Source organism: Panicum virgatum, chromosome 8N, assembly GCF_016808335.1.
Source record: "Panicum virgatum strain AP13 chromosome 8N, P.virgatum_v5, whole genome shotgun sequence".
NCBI classification, from domain to species: domain Eukaryota; kingdom Viridiplantae; phylum Streptophyta; class Magnoliopsida; order Poales; family Poaceae; genus Panicum; species Panicum virgatum.
The window spans coordinates 31,507,935-31,522,191 of NC_053152.1; the positions used below are offsets into that span (position 1 = coordinate 31,507,935).

The window sequence follows — 14,257 nt, forward strand, 5'->3', positions numbered from 1 at the left end:
TACGTATGGATGCAAATGGACAGATGAAGCATCGTTATCTGCTATATACAGAAGACGCGTCACGCTCCATGTTTCCAGATCGAAGAGCCCGAGACGTGGCGCCACCGACGCACCCGCGGCCTGCACACGAGTACACGACCCGTGCTGATCCCCTACGGCTCTGCCTCCCAACCCACTCATGCAAGCACACGTACCCTCCTGCCGTGGCGTCCGGATCCCAATCCAGTCGCCGCCGGTTGGTCTATAAATATGGCGGCGTCGGCCTTCACCTGCATCACCACCAGTGAGCTTCATCAGGGGAGAACAAAATACAACAAGGCACACTACTAAAAAACGTTGATTTGTCCCGGTTGGGAAACCGCTGTTGTCCCGGTTTCCCAACCGGGAACGCCTGTCCGGGATAAAAGGGGTGCCCTTTTGTCCCGAGTGTGGCAACCGGGACAAAAGATGCAGCCAGCGCCCACGTGGCTGGCGCACCCTTTTGTCCCGGTTGGTGTTACCAACCGGGACAAAAGGTCTCTTTTTGTTTCATGTTTTTCTTTTCTCAATTCTTTTTCTATTTCAATTATACTTTTGCATTTCAATTAAACTTATGTATTGGAATTCAGTGTGTATGATCTCCACTAATATATACATATATAGTTACTTATATAATATTTGTCCTAGATAGTTTTCATATATAAATTAATTCACTTATATATATATGTATACACATATCTATACATGTGAATTCCTTTACATATGAAAATGTCTAGGACCAATATTATATAAATATATATATACACATATATATTATTGGAGTGCTTATATATATAATACATACATACTCCATCATATTTGCATAGGTATATTCGTTCTTAATTACATAGTAGAATTCGCCTTTTGGAAATTTAATACATACATACATACTCATAAATAGAAATTTAATACATAGACACATATATATTTACATAGTTATATTCGTTCTTAATTACATATATACGCGTATATTGTCATATTTGCTGTGATTGTCAATATTAGATATTCCATCGTAGTAGAATTCGCCTTTTGGATCGAGGACTTGCTCAACAATAAATCCGGAGAATTGTTCTTGAATCGCCATAATCTTTTCCTCCGGTATGAGTTTATCGCGCATCTCCCCGACCTATGGAAAAAGGGGATAATTAATTTCAACTAATTAAAATACGAGTTCAAATATTAACAAATTTTTTACTTACTTCCTCCTCCCAATCTGTCCAGCCCTTTGGAGGACCTACCAGACCATGGATGTTCTCGCATACATAGTATGCGCACAATACAGTGCCTGGTTTCTGCCTCATACACTTTAAGAGAGAAGAAATTATCAGGTATTTACATGAATATATAATAAAACTAATGAATCGTGCAACGAATCATCCAAGCGCGTACCGGAAAATCTGTCTTGATCTTCAATTCCTTGTCAAATTTGCCTGGATGATTTTTAGCGAATTCTTTCCAAACCCTGTGCATGATTAGAACAATTATAGTCAAGTAACAAAGTGATTCAAATTATCGGTCACCGACGGAGTAGTGGTAGATTTACTTTTTCATCATGTTAAGAAGATTTTCGTATTGTTCTGGAGGTCTCCTCAATGAGTCCATAACCACGAGTAGGCTTTTCTCGGGAATTATGACAATTAGGACCCAGTGTTCACTGCAAGATTATACGGAGGCAGTTCTTGGTAGTTAAGGTTTAAACAATTCGATTACAGAATAGAAAGAGTTAGACGGAAGGAATCACTCACGCAAAGTTGTAAGGAAACAATATCATTTGCTTGTTGTGATAAACGCTTATGTACTTGAACAACATTTGGAATATCTCATCGGTATTGTCGCGTAGAAGCCTCCAATTACAAGTAATTGGGTCGATGAAGCCGAGGTGAGAGTATCCCTTTCTTCTGCAAGTATGTATCTCCATTCTACATGATACCGAATAAATCAAGAGATCAGTATGTTGAGATCATGCAAAACAATACGTAAGGAGAGTAAAATACTTACAGAACCCACAAGGCGACCATAGAGATGTCGAGGGCCTCCTGATGGAATAGTTGGTAAATTTCTTCCCAGTTTATCCATAGAATGGCCTCCCCCCGTAAGAAATCGTCATCTTTAATCTTTGCGCCCTGCATGAAGATGCAATCGGCCATCGCACGCATGTAGTGCTGGTGCAGCTTATACATTTGCGTTGGAAGCACAGACACTACTTCGGGGGGTACAAGAGTTTTGCCGATCTCAAACGTCCATTTGACGACCACATCGGCCTTTGGAATATCTTCTCCCCCTGCAATCTGAGCGGCCGTCAGGTTTGATTCTTTCAAAAATGTAACAAAGTCTTGTTCTTGCGTCGTCTGTCCCACTACGAGAAGCTCTATTGATTGTTTCTTTAGGGCTCCGAGCTGTGGAACGTCGGACGACGACGACTTTGATTGTCTCTTCTTTTTCTCAGTAGTTTTGATAATTGTGCGTTCGTAGTCTGAAGGGGGGTCTCTCGGAATGAATTTTCTCTTATTTGCTTCGCACATTCCCTTAAAAAATTTCAAATCTATCGGATTTATCACTTTCTCGGGCTCCGGCTTCGGCTTCGGCTTGAAGTGCTCTTTAACTCTTTCTTGAGTTATCTGATCGCATTCTTCAAGGCTCATGTCCCAGGGTTTTATAGGAGCCTCCTTGGTTTTCTTCTTCTTTTCCTTCTTCTTTGGAGGCTCCTTAGCCGGTGCAGCTACCTTCTTTGCCGGCGGCCGTTTCTGCTTCTTTGCCGGCGGCGGAGGGGGTGACCATGGAGGCGACGGTGACGCTTGAGTGTTCATCGGCGCATGAGATGATGGTGATGGAGAATGTGCCGGTGAACCTTGCCGAGACAGTGCTGCCCTTGGGGAGTTTTGCGGAGATGCCGGTCTTGGAGAGGCATGCTGAGATGCCGGTCTTGGTGTTTGATCATCCGACTTTAGGACAATGTAGCGCTTATCCCATAGGATGTAGCCATGAATGGCTTCTGCTAGTGTCCTCTCCCCATCGCCTCCAGGAATATCAAGCTCGAGCGTCTCCCAACCCTGGCACACCTGCTCCACGCCAACTCTTGTGTATCTAGGCGGAATTTGCTGCCCGTGGTACACGTCGCCTGGTTCGGTTGGCATGGCGGTACCGTACGCAACAGTGAACATTAAGTTCTTAACGGCAGTCTGCAGGTCACAAGGTGTCCGGTGGGTGATCTCATCCACTGGAAATCGCTGCGGGGCCGACGCTTCAACTGCGGCCTGGATCCCCGTGGGCTCGGCGGCGGCGACGTCTGTGGAAGCGCAGCTGCTTTTCCGCTGAGACAGGTGATCGGCTGCGACACTAGGCTCTGGAGGCAACGTTTGCGCTTGCTGTTGCTGGCTCATTGCTACGGCCACTTGGCGTTGAACCTCTTCCTCCAGTCTTTGATCGTGTGACATGAGCCGTTGCTCTAGCCTTCGCAAGTGCTCCCGCTCATCATTCTTTCTTCTTTGCCGGCTTCTATATGACTCAATGTAATCCCTGAACCCATACTTCCACGGAACCACGCCTTTGCCTCTTGTGCGGCCCGGATGCTCTAGATTCCCAAGGGCGTAAGTCAGCTCGTCCCTCTCTCTATCCGGCTTGAATGTTCCCTCGGCCGCTGCTTGTATGGCCTCCTGTAGTCTCTGGGCTGCTCGCTGGATGTTTGGCCCATAGACGCAGTCACCAGTCAATGGGTCCAAGCTTCCCCCGTGACCATAAAACCAGGTCCTTGACCTTTCAGGCCAGTTCATGGTCGCAGGTTGGATGCCTCTGTCAAGCAGATCCTGCTCCATCTTCTCCCATTTGGGTACTGCAAGCTTGTAGCCTCCTTGGCCTAGAGTGTGATGGTACACTTTCTTCGAGGCGTTGTCTTTGGCCTTCTGCACCTTCTGAAGCCCAAGCTCTGAAGACTTGTATTCTACAAATGCATCCCAGTGACCCCTGAGCTTTTCGAGCTCGCCGGTAAATACGGGTGTGGTCCCGGTCTTGATATATTTCTTCGTCAAAATTTTCTTGAATGATCGCAGCTGTTCGGCCATCTTACTCAGGGTCCAGTGCTTGCATATCTCTTCGGATTCAGCTGGAACCGTGAAGTTTTTCTTAAGCTCCCGCCAGCACCATTCTTTTTCTCTTTCGGGTACCGCATCCCGTTCCTCGCTTGGATTGGAAGCTTTCCAGAGCTTGAAGCTGATCGGGATGTGGTCCCTGACAATACATCCGGATTGTCTTATGAATTTTTTGGCGGCAGCTTCTGGAGCGATCGGTTCGCCATCTGGACCAACTTCTGTTATAATGAACCGCCCTTCCAGTTTTTTTGTTGGGCCTCGCTTCGTCTTTTTCTGCTGCGACGATGATCCAGACGGCTATAAAAAAACATTCATAGTATTCATATAGATTCAGATGAAAATATGATTGTCACTACAAATAATTATAGTTGTGATATGTACATTAGCACTTTGTTCAGCAGCAGCGTCATCCTGAATAGATGGTGCCTCAATTCCATCACCGGACATATTCAAATATATGTCGGTATTGCTGCCATCATCAGCTTGTTCAGCGACATCTCCTTGACCTTCGCCAATCATATTCAACAAGAACTGTTCGTCTTCCGCGTCTGTGTGTCGCGGGTCCATCGTAACTAAAATATGAATACAAATAAAACCCTTAAAAAATTATCTAAATAATCCACATATTTGCGAGCATTTGACTAAGTACCGATCGATGGACGAGGTCGAGTAATACTCTCTAAGTAATTCAAGAAATGAACTTGAAATATTCTATCGATAATTTCACTAAGTACCGATCGATGGATGAGGTCGAGAAATATTTCACTAAGTAATTCAAGAAATATACATGAAATATTTAAAAGAAATTTAAACTCACTTTACACATACATACATACATACATTCATACATTTAAAAATTTGTAAATATACCTTTATTTACACAACAAATTATGATTTCACTCTTAACAACAAATTATGATTTCACTCTAAATAACATGAACTCTAAATTATGATTTCAAATTATGAGCATGTCCCAAAGTTACATGAGTGTAGCTTCCTAGCTACTGAAAATGAGCCATAATTGGTCGACGATGTCGATCTCAGTGCTGCAAACAGTACTCGACACACTCTGAGAACTAAAAATTAAAGAACATTGGGGAACTATATATACAGAGGCAGGAGCTTCCCAACGTAGCGAGAGGTTCTGGGGTTCAATGGAATGGAGAAGGTGTTGAGGGGACTCTCGTAGTAGGACGATCTTTTAGGAGATGAAACCTCGGTGTCAAATGCAGTGGGATTCGGCCTTTCTCCAGTATGATTCCATCTATTTTCTAGACCTTCATTGATCCTTCATTGATTGTGTACAATGCTAAATTAACCATATAATTTGCTACTTTCTTTGAATTGTGCCGATTTCATCAGGTTCTTTTGTTGTGGTTGATTTTATGGACTTAGGTCTAAGTAGCACGAAACTAAAAGTTTTTTTATTAGTAAATGTTATAGAAAATTTATGGATCCATGTTACTTACTTGCCAAGAGTTTTCTTTCTAGTAAATCGAAGTCAGCAATTTACGTCAATTAAGTTGGACCCTGAATATTGTTATTATAGTAAATTCATAGATTCATGTCAATTACTTATCAATAATTTTTCTCTCATGCAGATCATAATTTTTCTGTGTTGGAGGGGACGAGATCGAGCTCTACCTTTGGGTACGCGGCGTGGGCTTTATGATCTAACGATTAGCTATAAAGAAGAGGCTGTTTCTCACTTATCACTGTGACAAAACATGTGCATCTACTATTCACTGGCAAATTTTGTATCAGAAGGCATTGATTGAACATCCGTTTCTAAATAATGACAGTGATATATGCATATAAATCCAAACTGAAAGCCTCTGAAATTTAATGTGTGCCCTGATTGAACAGACTTCTATCGCATTTCTAACAGAGACAAACTCAGAATTAATAGCAAGATCTATTTGCCAACAAGCAAAGAAAACTAACCTAAATTTTATTAATCAACCTAGAATTCATTAGAGTTGCAGCAAGATCCTCTACTATGTGTTCAGAAAGTTTGCTCTAGATCACTTTCCCAAAGGTAGCCTCAGTAGCAGTAGAGGATGCTGGGAGACCAATCTAACATAAGAGAAATAAGAACTGATGGACACACTCAGCTAATCTTTACAATGTGTCCCATGTGTCATGCTTTTACTAACAACCAATTAATCAAAGAACATCGTGCTGTCAGGAGCATTTTGTTAGCTTTTCTTAAAGATTCTTGCGAAAAAGAATTAGCCTAAGACAACTGAAATACTGTTGAAGCTTAAATACTGTCGACGGCGAGCAGGGGATGGTGGCGAGGGCGTTACGGCGGCGGCGGTGGCTCTGGGCGGCGGCACGCGTGAGGTCGGGCCGGGCTCTGGGCGGCGGCGACGTTGATGGCGGCGGTGCTCGGCTCGCGCGGTGGGGGGAGCAGGACGGTGGCGGCGGTGGCTCTGGGCGGCGGCGTGAGGTCGGGGCTCTGGGCGGCAGCGACGTCGATGGCGGCGGTGCTCGGCTCGCGCGGTGGGGGGAGCAGGACGGGCGCAGTAGATGAGAAACCAAGTGTTAGGAGAAGGGCGAAGGAGGAAGGAAATATAGGGGGGGGCTTTTGTCCCGGGTGAAGCCACGACCCGGGACAAAAGGTCATTTTGTCCCGGGTGGTGGCTTCACCCGGGACAAAAGGCCCCCCCTTTTTGTCCCGGGTGAAACCACCACCCGGGACAAAAGGACCTTTTGTCCCGGGTCGTGGCTTCACCCGGGACAAAAGGGGTTTTTGGGCGGGCCGGGAAAATTCCCAGCCCGCGGCCCACCTTTAGTCCCGGGTGGATCTACCACCCGGGACAAAAGGGGCCCGTTTTCCCTCGTTCCCGCCTAATGTTATGTTTGTTTTTGTTTCTTTTTACTTCTCTTTTAAAATTGGCTTTCATTTGTTAATTCAGTTAATAAAATTATGATTCCAAAAATTATGGAACAAAATTTCTTATCTCTATATAAACTTGATACACGCAACAAAAATAATTAATTTTCATTCAAGTGATTGGGTCAATGAAATATCTAACTTTTTGAAATCATATTTGTTATTTTGACCATGCAAAAATATATTAGGTGAAATTTTTTTTCAAACTGTTGCTTTTCGATAGAAAGTGGATTCTATCACGATATTAACGTTTAAAAAGTGAATTTTAGATAAAATTAAGCAATTTCATGATATTAATGAGTAGTGTGTGAGTTTGAGAGATAGTGTGTGTTAGTGAGATTGTGTGTGTTAGTGAGAGAGTATAGTGTGTTAATGTGAATGTAATTTCATGAAATAAATAAAATTAGTTGAGTAATCCATTATTGAATGAAAATTATAATTGAGTCTAGTAATTAAGTGAAAAATATATAAAATAATATAAATAACACATAAAGTATAATTGTACAGTACATATATAATAAAAGTATTCGAATTGCGATTATGTTTTTATACAATAATATAAAATGATTCAAGTACATGAAGGATTAGCGGTAACAGACTTTCTCTTCACAAATGTCCCTTGATTATGATCACGGCGCAAGTATGGAGCATCATCATTGGCTAGCAGGATGCATGAATCAGCATTTACTTCGAAAGGTGGAATGGCAACAAAATTATTATATTCTTCTGAAAAGTCTGTCTTGTCCTCCACTCCAACGATGTTTCTCTTTCCTGATAGAACTATGTGTCGCTTAGGCTCATCCTTTTGCTTGTTGATCCCCTTCTTTGGCTTGCTGGACATGTCCTTAATGTAGAAAACCTGAGCGACATCCTGGGCTAGGACAAATGGCTCGTCTCTATACCCAAGATTGTTGAGATCAACTATTGTCATCCCATACTCATCTTTTGTTACCCCTCCTCCAGATAGCTTAACCCATTGGCAACGAAATAGAGGCACCTTGAAATTGGGACCGTAATCCAGCTCCCATATCTCTTCAATGTAGCCGTAATATGTGTCTTTTTTTCCATTATTGTCCGTGGCATCCATACGAACACCGCTGTTTTGGTTGGTACTCTTTTTATCTTGGGCTATCGTATAAAATGTGTTTCCATTTATCTCGTACCCTTGGTATGTTAAGATATTCCAAGATGGTCCCCTAGCCAATAAGAACAGTTGTTCACTTATATCCATGTTATGCATTAGATGCTTCCGCAACCAGCTGCAGAAAGTGTTCATGTGCTCACATGTAATCCATGCCTTAGACTTTTCCGGGAAATTGGAGAGCAGAATTTTCTTGTGTTCCTCGATATATGGGTCAACCAAGGATGATTGTTGAAGAGCCGTATAATGCGCTTTCTTGAATGAGAAATCATCTGTGCAGACATAAGATTTCTTTCCTAATGTACCCTTTCCAGTTAGTCTCCCCTCATATCGCGATTCAGGGACTCCAATCGGTTTAAGGTCATCAATAAAGTCAACACAAAAGTCAATGACCTCCTCAGTTCCGTAGGCACTGGCGATGCTTCCTTCTGGACGAGCTCTATTACGAACACATTTCTTGAGTACCCCCATGAACCTTTCGAATGGGAACATGTTGTGTAGAAATACTGGTCCGAGAATATCAATCTCTTTGACAAGGTGCACTAGAAGATGTGTCATGATGTTGAAGAAAGATGGTGGAAATATCAGCTCAAAGCCAACAAGACATTGCACCACATCGTTTTGCAGCTTTATCAAATTCTCCGGGTCAATTATCTTCTGAGAAACTGCGTTGAGGAAGGCACATATCTTCACGATGGTTAACCGGACGTTATCAGGTAGAATCCCCCGCAGCACAACCGGAAGAAGTTCGGTCATAAGCACATGGCAGTCATGGGACTTGAGATTTGTAAATTTCTTCTCTGCCAAATTTAAGATTCCTTTTATATTGGATGAGTATCCAGATGGAACCTTTATACTGCTCAAGCAGTCAAACATGGTTTCTTTCTCTTCCTTGCTAAGAGTATAGCTGGCAGGACTTAAGTATTGTCGTCCATTATCTCGCTGTTGTGGATGTAAGGCATCTCGTTCTTCCATACGTTGCAATTCTTGACGTGCTTCTACTGTATCTTTTGTCTTTCCATACACTCCCAAGAATGCTATCAGGTTGACGCAAAAATTCTTCGTGAGGTGCATCACATCAATTGCATGACGAACATCTAAGACTTCCCAATATGGTAGCTCCCAAAATATAGATTTCTTCTTCCACATGGGCGCCATTCCGTTTTCGTTCGGAACAGGTTGGCTACCAGATCCCTTTCCAAAAACAACTTCTAGATCTTTTACCATGTTGAAGACGTCTTTACCACTACGGTGCATCGGTTTTGTTCGGTGGTCCGCTTGGCCTTTGAAATGCTTGCCCTTCTTTTGTACCGCATGCCTGATGGGAAGAAACCGACGATGACCCATGTATACAACCTTCTTACAGTGAGTCAACCATATATTATCGGTATCATCTAAACAGTGTGTGCATGCTTTGTATCCCTTGTTCGAATGTCCTGACAAGTTACTAAGAGCAGGCCAGTCATTGATCGTTACGAACAGCAATGCTCGTAGGTTGAAGTTTTCCTGTTTGTATTCATCCCACATCCGTACACCTTCATCGCCCCAGAGCAATAAGAGTTCTTCGACCAATGGTCTTAGGTACACATCAATGTCATTTCCGGGCTGCTTTGGACCCGGGATAAGCAATGGCATCATGATGAACTTTCGTTTCATGCAGAACCATGGTGGAAGATTGTACAGACAAAGAGTCACAGGCCAAGTGCTATGACCACTGCTCATCTCACCAAAAGGATTCATGCCATCCGTACTCAAACCGAACCTTATGTTTCTCGCATCCAAATCAAATTTAGGGTACGTTCTATCTATTTTTCTCCACTGCGACCCATCAGCGGGGTGTCTCAACATCGAGTCTTTCTTGCGTTCCTCTTTGTGCCATCGCATCAACTTAGCATTATCTTTATTTCTAAACAGACGCTTCAAACGTGGTATTATAGGCAAATACCACATGACCTTCGCAGGAACTCTCTTCCGGGGAGGCTCCCCCTCGACATCTCCAGGATCATCTTTTCTAATCTTGTAACGCAATGCACTGCATACGGGACATGCATCCAAATTCTCGTACTCGCCTCGGTAGAGGATGCAGTCGTTGGGGCATGCATGTATCTTTTGCACTTCCAGTCCCAAAGGGCAAACAAGTTGTTTGGCTTCATACGTTGTGGCAGGCAATTCATTGTCCTTAGGAAGCATTTTTTTAACAAGTTTGAGTAATTCACCAAATCCCTTGTCGGATACACCATTTGTCGCCTTCCATTGCAGCAACTCCAAGGTGGTGCCAAGTTTCTTAAATCCATTTTGACAATCTGGGTACAACAACTTATGGTGGTCCTCTAACAACTTCTGGAACTTCAACCTCTCCGTTTCACTCTCACAGTCTGCCTGCACATTGTGCAATGCTTGCCCCAGATCGTCACTGGGATCATTTTCTGCTACATCTACTTCGGGCTCTTCCATGGGAATATCGTCATCGAATGCACCGATTCCAGCATTCCCGGGAAAGTGGTCGTCAAAATCTTCTTCTTCATTGTCTTCCATGGTAACCCCCTGTTCTCCGTGCTTCGTCCAACAAACATACTTTTTCATGAAACCATTTGCGAAAATGTGGCTGTGTAGGATTCTTGAAGATGAGTAATCCTTGTTATTGTTGCAATGAACACACGGGCAGCACATAAAACCATTCTGCTTGTTTGCCTCAGCCACAGACAAAAAATAATGCAGGCCATCAATGAATTCTTTCGAACGTCGGTCAGCATTGTACATCCATTGCCGGTCCATCTGCATTTTAAATAAATCGATTTGAATTCTTTACACGTATCGAATAAATAAAATATATCAAACCTAAATTAAACTAAATATAACATAACATGAATAATTAAAAGATATGCAATATCCATCATACATCTTGATTAATTAAAAGAGGTACTTAATCCATTACAGAACTTAACAAAGGAGTACTATACATGAAATTTAAAAATTCGGTCAACAACACATAGGTTTTCAATCGTCCTTGCGTTGGAACGCAGAATGTTCTAACGGATTTCTTGCTGGCGCAGAATAAGATGGCGGAGCTGAAACCTCCGAGTTTGGTGGTGACGAACCGTAACGCCGCAATAACGGAGCGCTGCCCTATGAAAAGCACTAGGTTTTTTGGACCGACGACCTACTCGAGTTGTGCCCTTCTCTCCAGAAGGACAACGATCACCCCCACCGGCGCCACTCCCTCCAGCTGCTGAAGCCATATTTTACTGAAAAATACCTTTATTTTCCGCAAAATTATAAATTCTTACCATTACAAAGCAAAAATTATTTACTATTACAATTACAATGATCAGATTAATAACTCTTGCAAATAACAATGAAATTATATAAAAAAGACGAAATGTATCATTAATCCTCAAGAAATCTCTAATTAATTGAAAGAAATCTCTATAACTTCTAATTACTTTGACACCCTTCAGTTCCAGGAGTACACTCTTTTCAATATCCAGAAACCCTCTAGAAGAAAAATAAACCTTTATTTCTGAAAATGTATATGTCAGTAACCTCAACCCTGCGGTGATGACACTGCCTTTCGGGGGGACACGGTGCGGTACAAGGATGTCACCAATCGGCTAGTCGCAGCACCAACATTTACGATTAATAGGCACAGCACTTGGTACAGGCAGCATGCTCGTTCATATGCTCTCAGTACAACAACGGCATGCTGACTGCGTCAAATGCTGTCTTCTTATCAATCGGAAGTGCTGGTGATGCGACCAACCGATTTGCGACGTCCTTATAGCGCATCGTGTATCCCTGAAAGGTAGTGCCATCACCGTTGGATGGAGATTAACGACATATACTTGTTTCGAAATAAAGATTTTTTTAGCTTCTAGATGGTTTCAATGTGAGCCTGATTAAATACATCACTAGAGTGTCAAAATAATCCATTCATAATACAAAAAATTCTATAATATACTCATTTCATTAATTCATTCACGAATAAAAAAATCAACTATCCACAATATGGTCATATATACAAGTACATCACATGAAGTATCTACACTCATTCTAAAAATTTCTACTATCCATATACTCATTTAAATCTAAAAGAAAATTACACCTACATATGCAATCTAGCTAGCTAAATGTCCAAGAAATGAGCTAGCTACACATTTTCTCTATTTCTAAAGTATGAAATGAGCTATACAAGCCAAGGAAGAAGAGAAAAACAAGCCCCAAACCTTTAGAGCAGATGGATGGACGGGGAATCAAAGATCTTCACAAATGTGGTGAAGAAATGAGCAAGAACTCCTCTATCCCGAGCCAAGAACAGCAAGAAAACAAGTGAGCTGAATGGCTCGGGCGGGGGGAGAGGGAAGGGGATAAGGGGCGCAAGGCCTTTTGTCCTGGTTGGAGGCACCAACCGGGACAAAAGGGGGGACTTTTGTCCCGGTTGGTGGTTCCAACCGGGACAAAAGGCTACGCGGGCCTTTTGTCCCGGTTGGAACCACCAACCGGGACAAAAGGCTCCCATTTTGTCCCGGTTGGTGTCTCCAACCGGGACAAAAGGCCCCCGTCCCCCCGCTGGCCCGGCTAGCCGTTGGACCCGGGACAAAAGCCACCTATTGTCCCGGGCCCAAAGGCTGCCGGGACAAATGGCCAGGAACAAAGGCCTGTTTTGTAGTAGTGGCATCTGATCCACACAACATTAGCTAGGTAGCGAGACCTGTCGAGAGGAACCACCCACCGGAGCAGCATGGAGTACGGCCAGCAGGGGCAGCACGGCCACGGAAACACCGCCCGCGTCGACCAGTACGGCAACCCGGTCGGCGGCGTCGGGCACGGCACCACCGGGACCGGCGGCATGGGGTACGGTGGTACTACCGGAACCGGCGGCATGGGCCAGCTGGGAGAGCACGGCGGCGCCGGCATGGGTGGCGGCCAGTTCCAGCCTGTGAGGGAGGAGCACAAGACAGGCGGCATTCTGCACCGCTCCGGCAGCTCCAGCTCGGTAACCACTTGCATCCTTCCTTGTTTTCTGAGTACCATGCTCGGCTGCTCCCAGCTTAATCGTATGGATCGGACCGACGTAGGCATTGCTTATTACCTTGATCCTTTCTTTTGTGATTTGTAGTCCGAGGACGACGGGATGGGCGGGAGGAGGAAGAAGGGCATCAAGGAGAAGATCAAGGAGAAATTGCCCGGAGGCCACAAGGACAACCAGCACACCGCGGCCACCGGCGGTGCCTACGGGCAGCAGGGACACACCGGCATGACCGGCACAGGAACCGGCGGCGCCTACACCACCGAGGGCGCCGGCGAGAAGAAGGGCATCATGGACAAGATCAAGGAGAAGCTGCCCGGACAGCACTAAGCGCGGCTACCTTATACACGCTAGAAGCCGTGCTAGCCTGTCACGGCGTTTCGAGAGAATATAAGATGAACAGAGCAGGAATAAAGTGTCTCGATCGCGGCCGCTCGCGTGGAGCGGACGGTCAGCACCTGTGTGTAGACACTTTTGTGGTCCGAGAGGTTCTCCAACCTGTGTGTGCAGTGTGTGTGCTGTGTGAGTTTGTATGTAACGTCATACATGGAGTGTGTACTGTACTGTGTACTCTGTTTTGTGCTTTTCTGAATACATATACGTGGTTTGCGTACGTCACTGGAGTATCATGTAGAAATTTAGAAAAATATTTAGTCTAATGAGCGAGAACATAAATTCAAAACTAAATGAACTTTGTCATCAGCTACTGACATGAAACCTATAGCTAGTTCTCACGCTGCTATGTCCATCGCATGACCAGTGTGATCTGACCTCGATACCAGCCATCAGATACTTGCATTGCAATGGATAAACACTAAATTATATCTATTCATAATAAGACGCATATTTCTCTTTTGAACCTCCACATTACTACATATTTTTGTGATGCACATTCTCTACACGATTAACTTTTCCAGTTACCTCTTTTTCTTCTTAACCTTGTTCTCTTTTAACGTAATACACTAAAACGTTAATGCTAACGTAGGTAAACACCACTACATCCATGTGCACGCACGTTCTGACATTTACGTTATGAATGTCTATGAAAGGTGTCAAAGGGCACATTGATCTCGAACTGAAAATAATTC

At 43.8% G+C, this 14,257-nt stretch overlaps 1 protein-coding gene across 1 annotated transcript; it reads left to right on the top strand.

The window, feature by feature from the left end:
* Window positions 1-252: 252 nt before the first annotated feature.
* Window positions 253-13,782, top strand: LOC120686766 (dehydrin DHN1-like). The gene is made up of 3 exons (XM_039968967.1): window positions 253-317; window positions 12,814-13,136; window positions 13,260-13,782. Exons 2-3 carry the CDS (start codon window positions 12,882-12,884, stop codon window positions 13,497-13,499), a joined length of 495 nt encoding a protein of 164 aa, XP_039824901.1. The 5' UTR covers window positions 253-317; window positions 12,814-12,881; the 3' UTR covers window positions 13,500-13,782.
* The last annotated feature ends 475 nt before the right edge of the window (window positions 13,783-14,257 follow it).